The sequence below is a fragment of the Salmo salar genome, chromosome ssa14 (genome assembly GCF_905237065.1).
Source record: "Salmo salar chromosome ssa14, Ssal_v3.1, whole genome shotgun sequence".
Taxonomy (NCBI): domain Eukaryota; kingdom Metazoa; phylum Chordata; class Actinopteri; order Salmoniformes; family Salmonidae; genus Salmo; species Salmo salar.
In genome coordinates this window covers 24,422,670-24,440,278 of record NC_059455.1, presented here as the reverse complement: position 1 = coordinate 24,440,278, position 17,609 = coordinate 24,422,670, and the positions used below count along the sequence as shown (strand labels likewise).

The following is a 17,609-nucleotide window of genomic DNA, read 5'->3' as shown; positions in this document are numbered from 1 at the left end:
AGTGTTTTTACTCATATAAAGGTTGTGTATTAATTATTAAGTAATTAAAAATCTAAATGTTGTCACAAAATTGGTAACGGAATTTCTGCAATTGATTTGGGAAATGGGAAATCATAGTAGTCACAAAATACAGTTGGGTTCACAAGTTTGGACAGCACAGTGCAGTATAGCACAGTAGAGTACAGTACAGTAAAGAAAAGTAGAGTATAGTTCAGTACAGTAGAGAAGAGTAGAGTTCAGTACAGTGCACAGTAGAGCACACTAGAGTTGAGTACACTATAATGTACTGTATTTCACTGTACTCTACTGTATGGTACTGAACTCTACTCTACATTACTGTACTCTATAGTACTCCGCATGTGCTTTACTGAACTATACTGAAGTGTTACTCTACTCTATTGTACTGTACTGAACTCTGCTCTTCTACTGTTCTGTGTTGTACTCTACTGAACTCTACTGTGCTGTGCTTTGTTGTCCAAACTTCTGAAACATAGACATCTATGATTGGTTCAGATTTGATCCGTTCCAGACCAACCACATTTGGTCTTGTTTTGGTGCAGAGCTCAATAAAATAATAGCCCGTGTGTAGAATAATACCCAAATATGCAAAGTAGGATATTGCATATTTATACCTTTGACTACCTATTTAGGATACATCACCATGAAGAGAATTATATTAATATCTATAATTATGCATTTCTGTGTAGTACAGATCAGGGACCCATGATGAAATTCCGTTACCAAGTGTAAATCCACTTACATTTTACATTTTACATTTTAGTCATTTAGCAGACGCTCTTATCCAGAGCGACTTACAGTAGTGAATACGTTTCATACATTTTTTTTTTTCTTCTCCGTACTGGTCCTCCGTGGGAATCGAACCCACAACCCTGGTGTTGCAAACACCATGCTCTACCAACTGAGCCTTTAGTCATGTTTTCAAAGTAAATGTGTCTTGTCATAGCTGACATCTTGAATCTTAATTCAGAGCAGATATTTAAGAGCAGAGTTTTTGGAAAACGTGGACATATAACAGGAGGGAGATTTTACCTACATTCTGTACCCAAACTTTTGCATCTGCACAGTTCATCCAGTAAATGTGTTTTTGTAAAATTGTTTGTGCAATTTGTTAAAAGGTATCCTTGTGCATAGAGTTAGTTGTATGATTTGTTAAACTATGAAATCAATGGGTCTCAGTACAATTGCGTAACTGAGGAATTGCCCATAAGGAATTTCCCCATTGGAATACTAGTCCAATCCCTAAATGGACTGTTGAACGCAGTTATTGTATCGTAGATACACTACATACCAAAAGTATATGGACACCTGCTCGTTGAACATCTGATTCCAAAATCATGGGCATTAATATGGAGTTGGTCCCCCCTTTGCTGCTATAACTGCCTCCACTCTTCTGGGAAGGCTTTCCACTAGATGATGGAACATTGCTGCAGGGACTTGCTTCCATCCAGCCACAAGAGCATTAGTGTGGTCGGACACTGAAGTTGGGCGATTAGGCCTGGCCTGCAGACGGTGTTTCAATTCAACCCAAAGGTGTTAGATGGGGTTGAGGTCAGGGCTCTCTGCAGGCTAGTCAAGTTCTTCCACACCGATCTCGACAAAACATTTCTGTATGGACCTCACTTTGTGCAGGGGGGCATTGTCATTCTGAAACAGGAAAAGGCTTTCCTCAAACTGTTGCCACGAAGTTGGAAGCACAAAATCATCTAGAATGTCATTGTATGCTGTAGCATTAATGTTTCCCTTCACTGGAACTAAGGAGCCTAGCCCGAACAAGGAAAAACAGCCCCCGACCATTAGTCCTCCTCCACCAAACTTTACAGTTGGCATTATGCATTCGGGAGGTAGCGTTCTCCTGGCATCCGCCAAAACCAGATTCGTCCATCCGACTGTGAGATGGTTAAGCGTGATTCATCACTCCAGAGAACACGTTTCCACTGCTCCAGAGTCCAGTGGCTGCAAGCTTTACACCACTCCAGCCAACGCTTGGCATTGCGCATGGTGATCTTAGGGTGGTATACGGCTGCTCGGGCATGGAAACCCATTTCATTAAGCTCCCAACGAACAGTTCTCATGCTGACGTTGCTTCCAGAGGCAGTTTGGAACTCGGTAGTGAGTGTTGTAACCAAGGACAGACAATTTTTATGCGTTACGCGCTTCAGCACTCGGTGGTCCCGTTCTGTGAGCTTGAGAGGCCTACCACTTCGTGGCTGAGCTGTTTTTGCTCCTAGAAGTTTCCACTTCACAATAACCACTTACAGTTGACCGGGGCAACTCTAGAAAGGGCAGAAAGTTGACAAACTGACTTGTGGAATCCTATGACGGTGCCATGTTGAAAGTCAATGACATCTTCAGTAAGGCCATTCTACTGCCAATGTTTGTCTATGGAGATTGCATTGCTGTGTGCTCGATTTTATATGCCTGTTAGCAACGGGTGTGGCTGAAATTCCCGAATACACTCATTTGCAGAGGTGTCCACATACTTTTGTATATAATGTATAGATCAGTATACATCCAGTATTTGCCTTGCTGTCATCCCTCTGAAGGCCCCATTTCTCACAGGAGATAAATATGTTGACAATTTTTTTGATTTTCTGTGGCAGCTCCAATCCGATATGGACAGGGGGGATGGAACCCTGAAATACATTCTAAGTGGGGACGGGGCTGGAGACATATTTACCATTGATGAAAACAATGGTGACCTCCATGCCAATAAGAGACTGGACAGAGAGGATAAGGCCTTCTATACCCTCCGAGCCACCGTGGTCAACAAGAACACAGGCATGAAACTGGAGCCTGAGACAGAGTTTATTGTTAAACTCCATGACATCAACGACAACGAGCCAATATTCACTAAGGAGCTTTACACTGTCAGTGTACCAGAGAGGTCCAATATGGGTATGTGCTCTTTAACTTTAATTTGACTTTCGACATTTCAACGTCATGACCCTTCAATTTAACTCCCTTTGATGATAAAAGATCAGCACGATTTCAAGGTCAATGGGAACTAAAGTGTAAAATACCATGTATGGTTTTGATCATGTGGATGTAAGTTCGTATTCATCCTCAGCGATTAACAAAGCCTTTTTTATCTTCCATTCTCAGGTACTTCAGTCACCCAGGTGACAGCCACGGACGCAGACGACAGCATGTACGGGAACAGCGCTAAACTACGATACAGCATCAGCCAGGGGCACCCGTACTTCTCTGTGGAACCCGACACAGGTTCGTCTGTCTGCCGGCCTGCCTGTCTGTCTGTCTGTCTGTCTGTCTGTCTGTCTGTCTGTCTGTCTGTCTGTCTGTCTGTCTGTCTGTCTGTCTGTCTGTCTGTCTGTCTGTCTGTCTGTCTGTCTGTCTGTCTGTCTGAAACAGCATCAATGCTGTTTAATCCCTCAAAGCAATTATTATTACAATGAAGAGAGAGACGGTAATGCAATGTAATGTTCAGAGTCAGACTTCCAGAGCAATTACTATTCTCTTAGCCCCCTGTGCATTTTCCAAAGTAGACTGAAACATTTAATCATTTCTAATGTGCACTCTGGAACATCTCCCGTTGCTGGTTCTGTGTTTAAACAAAAGGGAAATGGAAACAAAAAAGCCTCCAACTGGCAGATTATTGTGTGGCTTAACAGCGATATGGTTTATCCCTGATGTGACATGGACGATGATGTCCCCGTCACACCAGAGGACATGAAATCCTACGAACTTTGGAGAAAAAAAATATGTTTCTAAGGGTTTATAGAACCCATTCAAACAAGCCAGGCCAGGCCAGACAGTATTGTGTAGGATGGATGTTGGGTCAGTTGCCATTTTCAATGTCTCATAAAAATAATTAGGTTACAGTTGAAGTCAATTGGAGGTGTACCTGTGGATGTGTTTCAATGCCTACCAAACTCAGTGCCTCTTTCCTTGACATCATGGGAAAATTGAAAGAAATCAGCTAAGATCTCAGAAAAAGAATTGTAGACCTCCACAAGTCTGGTTCATCCTTGGGACCAATTTCCAAACTCCTGAAGGTACCACATTCATCTGTACAAACAATAGTATGCAAGTATAAACACCATGGGACCACGCAGCCGTCATATCGCTCAGGAAGGAGACACGTTCTGTCTCCTAGAGATGAATGTAGTTTGGTGCAAAAGTGCAAATCAATCCCAGACCAACCGCAAAGGACATTGTGAAGATGCTGGAGGAAATACGTACAAAAGTATCTAAATCCACAGTAAAACGAGTCCAATATCGACATAACCTGAAAGGCTGCTCAGCAAGGAAGAAGACACTGCTCCACTGTTTGCAACTTCACATGGGGACAAAGTTTGTACTTTTTGGAGAAATGTCCTCTGGTCTGATTAAACAAAAATGGAACTGTTTGGCCATAATGACCATCGTTATGTTTGGAGGAAAAGGGGGGAGGGGCTTGCAAGCCGAAGAACACCATCCCAACCGTGAAGCACGGGGGTGGCAGCATCATGTTGTGTGGGTGCTTTGCTGCAGGAGGGACTGGTGCACTTCACAAAATAGATGGCATCATGAGGGAGGAAAATTATGTGGATATATTGAAGAAACATCTCAAGAGATCAGTCAGGAAGTTAAAGCTTGGTCGCAAATGGGTCTTCCAAATGGACAATGACCCCAAACATACTTCCAAAGTTGTGGCAAAATGGCTTAAGTACCACAAAGTCAAGGTATTCGAGTGGCCATCACAAAGCCCTGACCTCAATCCCATAGAAAATGAGTGGGCACAACTGAAAAAGTGTGTACGAGCAAGGAGGCCTGCAAACCTGACTCAGTTACACCAGCTCTGTCAGGAGGAATGGGCCAAAATTCACCCAACTTTTTGTGGGAAGCTTGTGGAAGGCTACCCGAAACGTTTGACCCAAGTTAAACAATTTAAAGGCAATGCTGCCAAATACTAATTGAGTGTATGTAAACATCTGACCCACTGGGTATGTGATGAAAAAAATAAAAACTGAAATAAAACATTCTCTCTACTATTATTCTGACATTTCACATTCTTAAAATAAAGTGGTGAACCTATCTGACCTAAAACAGGGAATTTTTACTAGGATTAAATGTCAGGAATTGTGAAAATCTGAGTTTAAATGTATTTGGCAAAGGTGTATGTAAACTTACAACTTCAACTGTACATACAGTAGTAAATGTTTCTTGTTAAATCCTACCATGAGCAATGTGAAACTGTTTTTATTTTCTGATGTGGTGACCATTTCTTTGCAGGAGGTGCTTCTTTCTGTCTTATACCAGTCATAAACATTAGTTGCATTACTCCCATTGGTAATTATAACTATAATATTTGCTGATACATTAGTTAAATCAAGGACACCTACGTATATTAGGTCATTCTCAAACTATACCTTATCACTTAAATCTGTTTGACATGGTGGCTCCATGAGCAATCCCTACAGCCCTACAGGACCAGAGAAGGAGAAACGTGCTTAGCTAGCTAATTAACAATACATCTCATTATATTATATGACACATTAATATTGTGTTTCTCTGGTTTGTCCTCAGGCATAATCCGGACAGCCCTGGGGCCTGGAGAGATGGACCGGGAGAAGCGGGAGCACTACCAGGTAGTGATTGAGGCCAAGGACATGGCGGGCCAGAGGGGAGGCTTAACTGGGACCACCACGGTCAATATCACCCTGACAGACGTCAACGACAACCCCCCGCGCTTCTCCCAGAGTGAGTACTGAGTACAGTGACTGGTATTATACTGGTGCTTGAAGTAGTAATTAGTAATGGCATTCATAGTAGTCCTAGTCCTGCTTGAAAAACGAGAAAAAAGCATCAATAGTACTGTTTGTCCATTTTGAGACGCCGTAGCCACTGTACGCTTCCTCAAAATAGAAGGAATTAATCTAAGATAACTCAAGAAAGCTGTCATTCATTTTGACACTTTTGCAGAGTAGATCTTAGTTGCTCAATTTTACATCTGACTAAGATGTTTGGTGTAGTATTTCTCCATTTAAAAAAAACGAATTAAGTTCTGGAGTAAAAATGCGCTTAACAAGTCACATAATATAGTAAGTTGCATGGACTCACTCTATGTGCAATAATGGTGTTTAACATGTTTTTTGAATGACTACCAAAACTCTGTACCCCACACATACAATTATCTGTAAGGTCCCTCAGTCAAGCAGTGAATTCCAAGCACAGATTCAACCACAAAGACCAGGGAGGTTATCCAGTGCCTCGCAAAGAAGGGCAGCTATTGGTAAAAAAAAAAAAGGAGACATTGAATATCCCTTTGAGCATGGTGAAGTTCTTAATTACACTTTGGATGGTGTATCAAAACACACAGTCACTACAAAAATACAGGCGTCCTTCCTAACTCAGTTGAAGGAGAGGAACGAAAATGCTCAGGGATTTCACAATGAGGCCAGTGGTGACTTTATAACAGTTACAGAGTTTAATAGCTGTGTTAAGAGAAAATTGAGGATGGATCAACAACATTGTTGGTACTTCACAATACTAACCCAAAGTCACCTTTCAGCAGGACAATATTCTAATGTGCAAGGCAAAATATACACTGGAGTTACTTACCAAGATGACGTTGAATGTTCTTGAGTGGCGTAGATACAGTTTTGACTTAAATTGGATTGAAAATATACAGTGCATTCTGAAAGAATTCAGACTCCTTGACTTTTGCCACATTTAGTTACGTTACAGCCTTATTCTAAAATTGATTAAAATATTTTTTCCCTCGTCAATCTACACACAATACCCCATCATGACAAAGCTAAAACAGGTTTTTCGAAAAAATGTCAAATTTATAAAAAACAAAAACTGAAATATCACATTGGTATAAGTATTCAGACCCTTTACTCAGTACTTTGTTGAAGCCCCTTTGGTAGCGATTACAGCCTTGAGTCCTCTTGGGTATGATGCTACAAGCTTGGCACACCTGTAATTGGGGAGTTTCTCCCATTCTTCTCTGCAGATCTTCTCGGGCTCTGTCTGGTTGGATGGTGAGTGTCCTGGCACAGCTATTTTCAGATCTGTCCAGAGATGTTCCATCAGGTTAAAGTCCAGGCTCTGGCTGGTCCACTCAAGGACATTCAACAACTTGTCCCAAAAACACTCCTGCATTGTCTTGGCTGTGTGCATAGGGTTGTTGTCCTGTTGGAAGGTGACCTTTCACCCCAGTCTGAGGTCCTGAGTGCTCTGGAGCAGGCATCTCATTAAGGATCTCTGTGTACTTTGCTCCGTTCACCTCCCCCTCAATCCTGACTAGACTCCCAGTCCCTGCAGCTGAAAAACATCCCCACAGCATGATTCTGCCACCACCATGCTTCACCGTAGGGATGGTGCCAGGTTTCCTCCAGGCGTGACGCTTGGCATTCAGGCCAAAGAGTTCAATCTTGGTTTCATCAGACCAGAGATTCTTGTTTCACCTGGTCAGAGTCCTTTAGGTCCTATTTTGGAAAACTCCAAGTGGGCTGTCATGTGCCTTTTACTGAGCTTCCTTCTGGCCACTCTAACATAAAGGCCTGATTGGTGGAGTGCTGCAGAGATGGTTGTCCTTCTGGAAGATTCTCCCATCTCTACAGAGGAACTCTAGAGCTCTGTCAGAGTGACCATTGGGTTCTTGGTCACTTCCCTGACCATGGCCCTTCTCCCCCGATTGCTCAGTTTGGCCGGGCGGCCAGCTCTAAGAAGACAGGTGTGTGCCTTTCCAAATAATGTCCAATCAATTCAAATTACCACAGGTGGACTCCAATGAAGTTGTAGAAACATCTCAAGGTTGATCAATGGAAACAGGATGCACCTGAGCTAAATTTTGAGTCTCATGGCAAAGGGTCTGAAAACTTATGTAAATAAGGTATTTCTGTTTCTTATTGTTAATCATTTTGCAAACATTTCTAAAAACCTATTTTTGCTTTGTCATTATGTGGTATTGTGTGTAGATTGATGAGGGGGGAAATTATTTTATCAATTTTAGAATAAGGCTGTAACGTAACAAAATGTGGAAAAAGTCAAGAAGTCAGAATACTTTCCGAATGCACTGTATGGCAAGGCTTGAAAATGGCTGTCTAGCAATAATCAACAACCAACTTGGCAGTTCTTGAAGAATTTAAAAAATAATAATAATAATAATATTGTACAATCCATGTTTGCAAAGCTCTTAGAGACTTACCCAGAAAAATACACAATTGTAATCGCTGCCAAAGGGGATTCTAACATGTATTGACTCAGTGGGTTAAATACTTTTCGAATCAATTTTTTATTTATTTTCCATTAATATTTTACTTCCAGTAATTTTTACTTTGATTTTATAGAATATTTTGTGTAGATCGTTGACAAACAAATGACAATTAAATCAATTTCAATCCCACTTTGTAACTCAACAAAATGTGGATAAAGTCAAGCGGTTCTGGTTCTGTTTCATTAACACACTTTTCTTCTTCTCACCAACATAATTACGGAGGCAATTGGTTTTAATTGGTGTGAAATCGCGATGAATGTTGCCGATATTCCAATATGAAGTTCTGTAGATCTCAGGTTCATACAGAACATTCTTGATTTACATGTGTGTCTGTTTATGTTCATGTTCCAGGCATATATCAGTTCAGCGTTCCAGAATCCATGAAAGCTGGAACTCCTGTTGGCAGGATCAAAGCAGTGGATAAAGACCTTGGGAAGAATGCAGAGATGTTCTACAACGTTGTCGGCGGGGACGACTTGGACATGTTCGATGTCATCACAGACAAAGACTCACAGGAAGGCATCATTACTGTTGTAAAGGTAACATCCATTACTTCTGTAAATTACATCTACTGTATAGTCACCCATAACTATAGTGCCTGCTTTGTAGACCTGAGGTCATCAGACCCTCAGAAACTCTATTACTGTATATGTTATTGTATGATAAGTACATACTTCAAAACATAACAGTACTGCATCAGTGCAGAATATGACTCCCCTACCATGTTCTATTGTCACTGTATCCCTGTCCTTGCAGCCATTGGACTATGAAAAGACCCGATCCTACACACTGGAGATCCAGGTACAGAACACTCAGACCTTGGACACTCGCTTCCTGGGGTACCTACCCACCAAGGACATGGCCACAGTCAGGATCGGTATAGAGGATGTTGATGAGCCTCCTCTGTTTGAGAGAGCCAGCTACGTGATGGAGGTGAAGGAGGATGCAGCCATGGGTACTGCAGTAGGGTCTGTCAGGGCCATGGACCCGGATGGATACAACAGCCCTGTCAGGTTAGTTAGAGCACTGCTTTGCTTTCCCTCTAGCCCGCCCACTAATTTCTACCTACCACCCACAGGTAATGGATTGGTTATAGTCATTTGTATCATGGGTAATTTGATGGATGTTAAAGGTTATGTTACAGTAGTTTTGGAACTGTAGAATGATTAGAGTTGAATAGGTCATCTCATTAATTTGGGAGTCTAGAAGAAGCCGTGTCCATAATAAGCAAAGCACAAGGTGTGTGTTCTGCACCATCTCCACGCACACTCTTTTTAGTGAGTTCTTCTCATGTCCAAAGTCCCTTAATTACCACTCCTCATGGAAATACACTGAAAGGGCATCTAGTATGAACAAATAACAGGATCATTGCGTAATCTGCTGGATGATGAAACTGTTAGGTCTGGTCTGGTCTGGTCTGGTCTGGTCTGATCGGTGCCGCTGTTCAGAGCTGTTCCCTCTCCAGTACAGGTATTAAAATAGAGTGATATAAGTCCCGCTGTCTGTTTAGGGCAGATCCTCCGGGCGTGCAGTATTCAGAATCAACTGCTGTTATCATACAGAGAGGGCAGAGAATGAGTGGACTGAAAAAGTATTCAACTTATTGAGTGAAAAGGGGGTGTCAAGTACAGTAGGAGATGTTGGTGAGTGGTAGAAAATAGAAGTGTATTGTTTTTAAAGCCTGTAGTAAACCCTCTCAAATATTTGACAAACCTCCATGCTTTCAATTATTGTCTTACATTTTGTGTATCTATCGTACAGGTACTCCATTGATCGTCGCACAGATCTGGACCGGCTTTTTAACGTGCATTCTGGGAATGGGTCCATATTCATCACAAGACCTCTCGACCGAGAAGAAGCTGCCTGGCACAACATTTCTGTTATCGCAACTGAGTTCAGTAAGTCTTTCTCAGGCAACTTTATCATGCACATGAATTCACAATACAAACAATTCTAAAAAGGCTATGGAGTTCAATTATTATATTCTGCCCTGTTTTGAAACATAAAAAAAAAAATCATATAGTTATTTATTACAGTTATTATTCATAATAGTTTTTTATGTGATGTTTGCTTTACAGACAAACCTCTGCAGACCAGTCGGGTGCCTGTTTATATCCGTCTTCTAGATGTCAACGACAACGCACCAACATTTGCCTCTTTCTACGAGACGTTTGTTTGTGAAAAGACCAAGGCTGGACAGGTACGGAACACAGATCCTCCACTTAGGTCCCATGATAGATAGTGTTTTACATGAATTCATTATTCTCATTGCTATAATTACTCTATATCATTGTGACATCTAGAGGTTCTACAATAGGCTCTATGCCCAAGAATACCACAAATGAGGATAAAGCATTGTGATGAGTGCTGTATTCCTCTGGGGAAGTGATTGGTCTCCAGGGTCTACTTTCTGTGGCAGCTGATGAGATGATCTGTCATGGCAGGTGACAGTAGCTGTCACACATCAAGGACATGTTTCAATAGGTGCCCACCACATGTCTATTCCTCTACTTCTTCTCCTTTTATCCCTCCTTCATCCCTCTGTCATTATTCATAATTAATTCAGAGGCCCATCCTTGGTTCTTCTGTGTTTGTGTTTGCTGCCCTCCTGTTTACCATGCAATGTCCCATGAGAGAAGTCAATACAATCATCTACAATGGATCTTCCAAAATTGTTATTTATTTTTTGTCATTATTTAAATAAACATATCAATCTGTTATGTCTATATGCATGGTCCTTAGCCTACAAGTTTAGCCTCCAATTTTCATCAATATCACAAGCCTGGAAAACCAAAGAATACCTTACTATATGAATTGCTATCTGACAGCACACATATTCATTTTAAAATATGAATCCGTGTTTGTTTATCCTGTAAACAGAAGATCCAGACGGTGAGTGCTGTGGATGCAGATGACCCTGCAGGTGGACACAAGTTCTTCTTCAGTCTGGCTACGGAGGGAGCTTACAGAGGCAACTTCACAGTCAGAGACAATGGAGGTGAGTACTGTACTGTAGGATCTCTTTGGGTCTCTATCATACACAGTCAACACCTGATATTATGTTTGGGTCTCTATCATACACAGTCAACACCTGATATTATGTTTGGGTCTCTATCATACACAGTCAACACCTGATATTATGTTTGGGTGTCTATCATACACAGTCAACACCTGATATTATGTTTGGGTCTCTATCATACACAGTCAACACCTGATATTATGTTTGGGTCTCTATCATATACAGTCAACACCTGATATTATGTTTGGGTCTCTATCATACACAGTCAACACCTGATATTATGTTTGGGTGTCTATCATACACAGTCAACACCTGATATTATGTTTGGGTGTCTATCATACACAGTCAACACCTGATATTATGTTTGGGTCTTTATCATACACAGTCAACACCTGATATTATGTTTGGGTCTCTATCATACACAGTCAACACCTGATATTATGTTTGGGTCTCTATCATACACAGTCAACACCTGATATTATGTTTGGGTCTCTATCATACACAGTCAACACCTGATATTATGTTTGGGTGTCTATCATACACAGTCAACACCTGATATTATGTTTGGGTCTCTATCATACACAGTCAACACCTGATATTATGTTTGGGTCTCTATCATATACAGTCAACACCTGATATTATGTTTGGGTCTCTATCATACACAGTCAACACCTGATATTATGTTTGGGTGTCTATCATACACAGTCAACACCTGATATTATGTTTGGGTCTCTATCATACACAGTCAACACCTGGTATTATGTTTGGGTCTCTATCATACACAGTCAACACCTGATATTATGTTTGGGTGTCTTTCATACACAGTCAACACCTGATATTATGTTTGGGTGTCTATCATACACAGTCAACACCTGATATTATGTTTGGGTGTCTTTCATACACAGTCAACACCTGATATTATGTTTGGGTCTCTATCATACACAGTCAACACCTGATATTATGTTTGGGTGTCTATCGTACACAGTCAACACCTGATATTATGTTTGGGTCTCTATCATACACAGTCAACACCTGATTATTTATATTTTTTATACTATTTATTTTTTATATTAAATGTTTTATCTTATCTTTCACTCCGCATTGTTGGAAATGGACCTGTAAGTACCATAATTTCCGGACTATTGAGCGCACCTGAATATAAAAAAATATATATTATTTTGAACATAAATAAGCCGCACATGTCTATAAGCCGCAGGTGCCTACCGGTACATTGAAACAAATTAACTTTACACAGGCTTTAACGAAACACGGCTTGTAACAAAAATAAATAGGCTTTAACGAAACACGGCTTGTAACAAAAATAAATAGGCTTTAACGAAACACGGCTTGTAACAAAAATAAATAGGCTTTAACGAAGCACGGCTTGTAACAAAAATAAATAGGCTTTAATGAAACACGGCTTGTAATAAAAAATAAAACATTTGCAGTAAACAGTAGCCTACCAAGAAAGTCATTGGTCACTATCTTCCTCCTCCTGTGCACTGAAACCACTGAAGTCATCTCCTTCGGTGCCGGAGTTGAATAGCCTCAGAATTGCTTCATCCGATATTGGATCGTTTTCATTGTCGCTCTCGTCACTGTTTGACCTTAACCCGTTCGGCAATTTCATTGGTCTAATGAAAGCTTCATGCCGCCAAAAAACTAAGCACGTCACAGAATGTGTTTTTTTTTTATAAAAACATTTGAAAGCGGGAAAAATCCATATATTAGCCGTGTCATTGTTTAAGCCGCGAGGTTCAAAGCGTGGGAAAAAAGTTGCGGCTTATAGTCCGGAATTTACGGTAAGCATTTCACTGTTAGTCTACACCTGTGGTCATACGAAGCATGTGACAAATACAATTTGATTTGACATTATAGTAAATATGTTATAATGCCTAATTGCATACATGATTATGGCACCTTATGGTTATTCCAATGAACCAGGCTGGAAGGCAATTCTGCAGTCTATGTGCAATCAGTCACCCTTCATAGCCATATAACACACTATAATGTGGCTGTTACATCAGTCCTTAACATGTGTGTTAAATGTATGTTGTTTCCCTGTAGATAACACAGCTGGCGTCCTAACCCGGCGCTCCAGCTACAGCCGACTGCACAAGAGCGTCTATCTTGTTCCTGTGGTGATCACAGACGGGGACTTCCCCATGCAGAGCAGCACGGGGACGCTGACGGTGCGCGTGTGCAGCTGCGACCGCGAGGGCAACATGGAGCTGTGCAACGCCGAGGCCCAGACCAGCTCAGCTGGACTCAGCACCGGGGCCCTGGTGGCTATCCTGCTTTGTGTTATTATCCTCCTCAGTGAGTATAGCTGTCTGTTTGTCTATCTGGCTGGCTGTGTGAGTACAGTATATTTATTGAGTCCTCATTGACTATAGCTGTCTGTTTGTCTGTCTGGCTCTGACCATCTCCATCTCCAGTTTAGTCATTCACATTAATGTACAGTATGTACAAATATTAATAATAAATTCCACAGGTTCTAGTGTAGTTGCTATATTTTAGATGTTCAATTTGACCCTTCTGTATATCACCTGAATGTGTACACATACGAGTACGCACACACACACATGCACCTCTAAGAATGCCCTAAATTCCCGAGCCTATTTCACTCTTGGCTGTGTACTGTAAACGTGTTATTTATGGAGGATCACAACAAGTCCAATGGGATTCAGATTGTAAACAGGATAGTAGACAGGATAGTAGACAGGCAGTAAAAATAACCCCTGATACACCAGGAGTTACTTTAATGAAAAATAATGTAATGCGATTACCCCAATATATTACTTCAGCACCATTAACTATATAATGGAAAGGTATTTATTAAACGTGGCACCATTTCCTGGTTATTTATAAGTTACTAGTTGCAATCTCATTGCGATGTTAAAATTAAAACCTTTTTCAGCATCTCAACTGCAGTCGTTTCTAAATTGTTACTGCGCTGTAGTACTGGGCTGCATGAAGCAGCCCGTGTTCTAATGCAGTGTTCACTGCAGCATGAGCAGCGAGATAAGATGAAATCAACCAGCCCTGAACAGCAAACCTCTTACTAACACTGCCTCTCTCTCTCTCCATCTCTCTGTATCTCTCTCTCTGTGTCTATCTCTGTCACTCTCTCCCTATCTGTCTCTATCTCCGTCGCTCTCTCTCTTCCTCCCTCTCTCTGTCTCTCTCTCCCTCTCTGTTTCTCAGTGATCGTAGTTCTGTTTGCAGCACTGAAGAAGCAGAAGAAAAAGGAGCCTCTGATCATCTCTAAAGAGGACGTGCGAGACAACGTGGTCAGCTACAACGACGAGGGGGGTGGAGAGGAGGACACCCAAGCCTTCGACATCGGGGCTCTGCGTAACCCCGAGGCCATCGAGGAGAGCAAGCAGAGGCGGGACATCATCCCCTCGGACACTCTGTACCCCCCTCTCAGACGGACAGCCATTCCATCGCGGGACAACGCCGATGTCCGGGACTTCATAAACCAACGGGTGCAGGATAACGACAATAACCCCACCGCCCCCCCTTATGACTCTCTGGCCACATATGCCTACGAGGGAACCGGTTCAGTGGCTGAGTCTCTCAGCTCCCTGGGGTCAGCTTCCTCTGAAGGGGACCAGGACTACAACTACCTCAGTGACTGGGGGCCCCGCTTCAGGAAACTGGCTGACATGTACGGGGCTGAGGACAGCGACTGTGACTCCTAACACACTACCTGATCTGTTTCTGGGGCCGGAGCTAGGAGGATGAACTATGAACTATAACTGACTGTAATCTCTCTTCTCAAAAAATGAGGACAAATGTTGCGGCCCGAGTTTTTTACAAAGTGCCCTTTTATTTCTTCCAACGCAACTATAGGCCATAGCTCTTTCTGATGGCCAGACCAGATAGAGACTGTGCAGCTGTGTGGATTCTTTTTTTTTACTATTTTAGTGCAAGACCAACTTTTCCAGAGAAGGTGAACTTCAGTTAATGATCCTGAGTTCAATGTCAAAATAAACTATAAATATATACATTTATTTGTATTTTCTGGTTACATCTGTATCTATATGCTGCATTGGAAGGGATTACACATTTCTCTGAATATTTCTGTGTATTCTTGAGAGATATCTCCTATAGTTTCTCTGTACTGTTACTGAAGTGCAGTATGTTGTACTTTGTATATTTCAGTGTTTTAGTGAAATTGAACTTTGCTTTTCCAGGAACAAGGAACTGGAATTGAACATCTCTTTAGGTAATTCTTCGTACCTTACTTTAAAATGGCCAAATACTTTAAATGGAAGGAAAGCCCAGGACCAAAATAAAACATTGCTTCGTGAAAGTTTACGGAACTTGGGCAGCCACTTTGTACTAACTCCATTCCCCTATCAAGCCTTCTGATGCACAGAAAGTTCACTATTCCAATTAGAAGTTGTTTGTTTATTTCGCCAATCATTTATTATGTGATCCGTCCATTTTTTGGAATTGTATCCAAGAGGAACTCTCTGAAGACATTATTTGATACAAGGACTGTATGTGTGTATCTCTGCACATGATGATGAATGAAGAAATGGATGGAGATGAGGTTTGATGCTCTAAGATTTACAGCGAATTTCAGCAACATCTGACAACATCGACATAATCCATCACAAATCAATAATGGTCATATTAGACATGTTTATGGGCGCAGCGATATATACACATATGTCTTACATCAATTCTGCACAAAAAGCCTACAAGGTGAATGAGCATACCACCAGAGAAGGATATTGGCTTAGAAAAACAGACATTTTAACTCTCCATGTTCAAAGTACAGCTTATACTTTACAGAGAGAAAGCATTTACATGAAGAATTACCTAACATCCTTGAAATGAACCAAATCTATAGAAAGCATCTGAAGTAAATATTTAATTCAGCCATGTGTTTGCTAATTGTTCTGTTCTCTCTTTGACAACATTGGATGATAATGCTTTTCACTCTCTGAACTCATATCATACTTAGTAGCTAAGCGAACATAAGCAATCACTCCAAAACAACTTTATCATTAAAGAAGTTGAGACGGGATCCAAAGGATCAATTACAACTGATCTGCGCTTCGACTTTGAAAGTGTTTGTGGATAATGATGTGTTGGGTATTTGGGTACATCATTCTGATTTGACATCAAACTTTTCTCTGTAAAATTGTTTGACTAAATAATGGTATATACTGTGGTTGAAACTGTGCTTTGTGGCAGTGATTTGGGAGCATAGCTGATGTACATGATGTACTACTTTGCTTTTTATGTTGTGATTTTCTTTGTACCAAATATATATAGGACACATGCTGAATTAATATTGTTGAACACAAGCATCCAACCAATATCGCTGTTTTTGATGTCTTTTGGAGTTGTACAACTAAATGTGGACACTACAGGCTACAGTACATGTCATACTATGATGTATTAACAATTGTCAAATTTTACCATAATAAACTTTTCCAGTAAACCACAAAAGAAATGCTCATCGAATTACATTAAAAGTGAAATTCAGCAACTCTTGGAGGACAGTGGAAGTTCATTAAAAAAAACAGCTTCTGGTCCTCCAAGACCTGCTGAATTTCTTCGATGTAGTTTGCTCCTCAACTCATGCAACTTGGTTGGAGAGCGAGGTAGTCGCAGTGTTCCTTTCGCATTGCGTCTAATTTAATCAACTCAGCTACAATACTACTGTACCATCACACAAACTGATCACTGACATCTTTCTCAGACTGGCTACATTTCAGTACCAATAGTCTACTTTACTGTACACATGCCAAATGACTCACTCTTGTTCTCTCCCAGCATTACCTAATTAGGACAATCTGTGAATGAGATCTGGAGATCTCTCAGGACTGGAAACCTGATTTAGAGAGAGGGGATTCATTTCTAAGTTGATATAGGTTTAGCAGATCAGATGTTAGGCAGATGGTGACATTTAAGACAATGCCTTTGCTAATTGACTCGTACCAGGCTTCTCTCTCCCCGTCTGTAAGTATGTGTGCTAGCATCTCATCTGATGGTGGTGGCTAAGTTTGCCTCATACAATCGTAGATGAGCAGCCAATGCTGAAAATGGTACCTGTGGAAGTTAGCCACCCAGTTCCATTGTTGAAAACATCCCAAGGGATTAAAGGATAATTGTATTCAACCAAGAACCTTATATTAACATTTAGCCTAGCTGCTCATGTTGTAATCATTGTTGTTTGTTGTCATTCATTTGATTTTTCACCAAAATGACAGAACAGTTGGAGATAACATGACAGGTCAATGGCGTCAGCAATTCTACAAAGAAGCCAACCATTGTCATCATACATGTTGTGTGATGCTTTAATGGACATGTTTTAAACCC

General features: G+C 41.1%; 1 protein-coding gene across 2 annotated transcripts in view; it reads left to right on the top strand.

Annotated features, from left to right (window-relative positions):
- LOC106569244 (cadherin-6) overlaps positions 1 to 16,731 on the top strand; it is a 35,588-nt gene extending 18,857 nt beyond the window's left edge. Inside the window, exons 3-12 of one of the 2 annotated variants that reach the window (XM_014140425.2) lie at positions 2,622 to 2,916; positions 3,124 to 3,243; positions 5,548 to 5,721; positions 8,597 to 8,784; positions 9,002 to 9,258; positions 10,007 to 10,143; positions 10,324 to 10,445; positions 11,126 to 11,243; positions 13,332 to 13,583; positions 14,472 to 16,731. In XM_014140425.2, coding sequence (XP_013995900.1) covers positions 2,622 to 2,916; positions 3,124 to 3,243; positions 5,548 to 5,721; positions 8,597 to 8,784; positions 9,002 to 9,258; positions 10,007 to 10,143; positions 10,324 to 10,445; positions 11,126 to 11,243; positions 13,332 to 13,583; positions 14,472 to 14,971 — 2,163 coding nt within the window. In that variant the 3' untranslated portion in view covers positions 14,972 to 16,731. Of the gene's footprint in view, positions 1 to 2,621; positions 2,917 to 3,123; positions 3,244 to 5,547; positions 5,722 to 8,596; positions 8,785 to 9,001; positions 9,259 to 9,668; positions 9,889 to 10,006; positions 10,144 to 10,323; positions 10,446 to 11,125; positions 11,244 to 13,331; positions 13,584 to 14,471 lie in introns of those variants that run through there. The other variant, XM_045694110.1, reaches the window with a different exon arrangement.
- Positions 16,732 to 17,609: the final 878 nt, after the last annotated feature.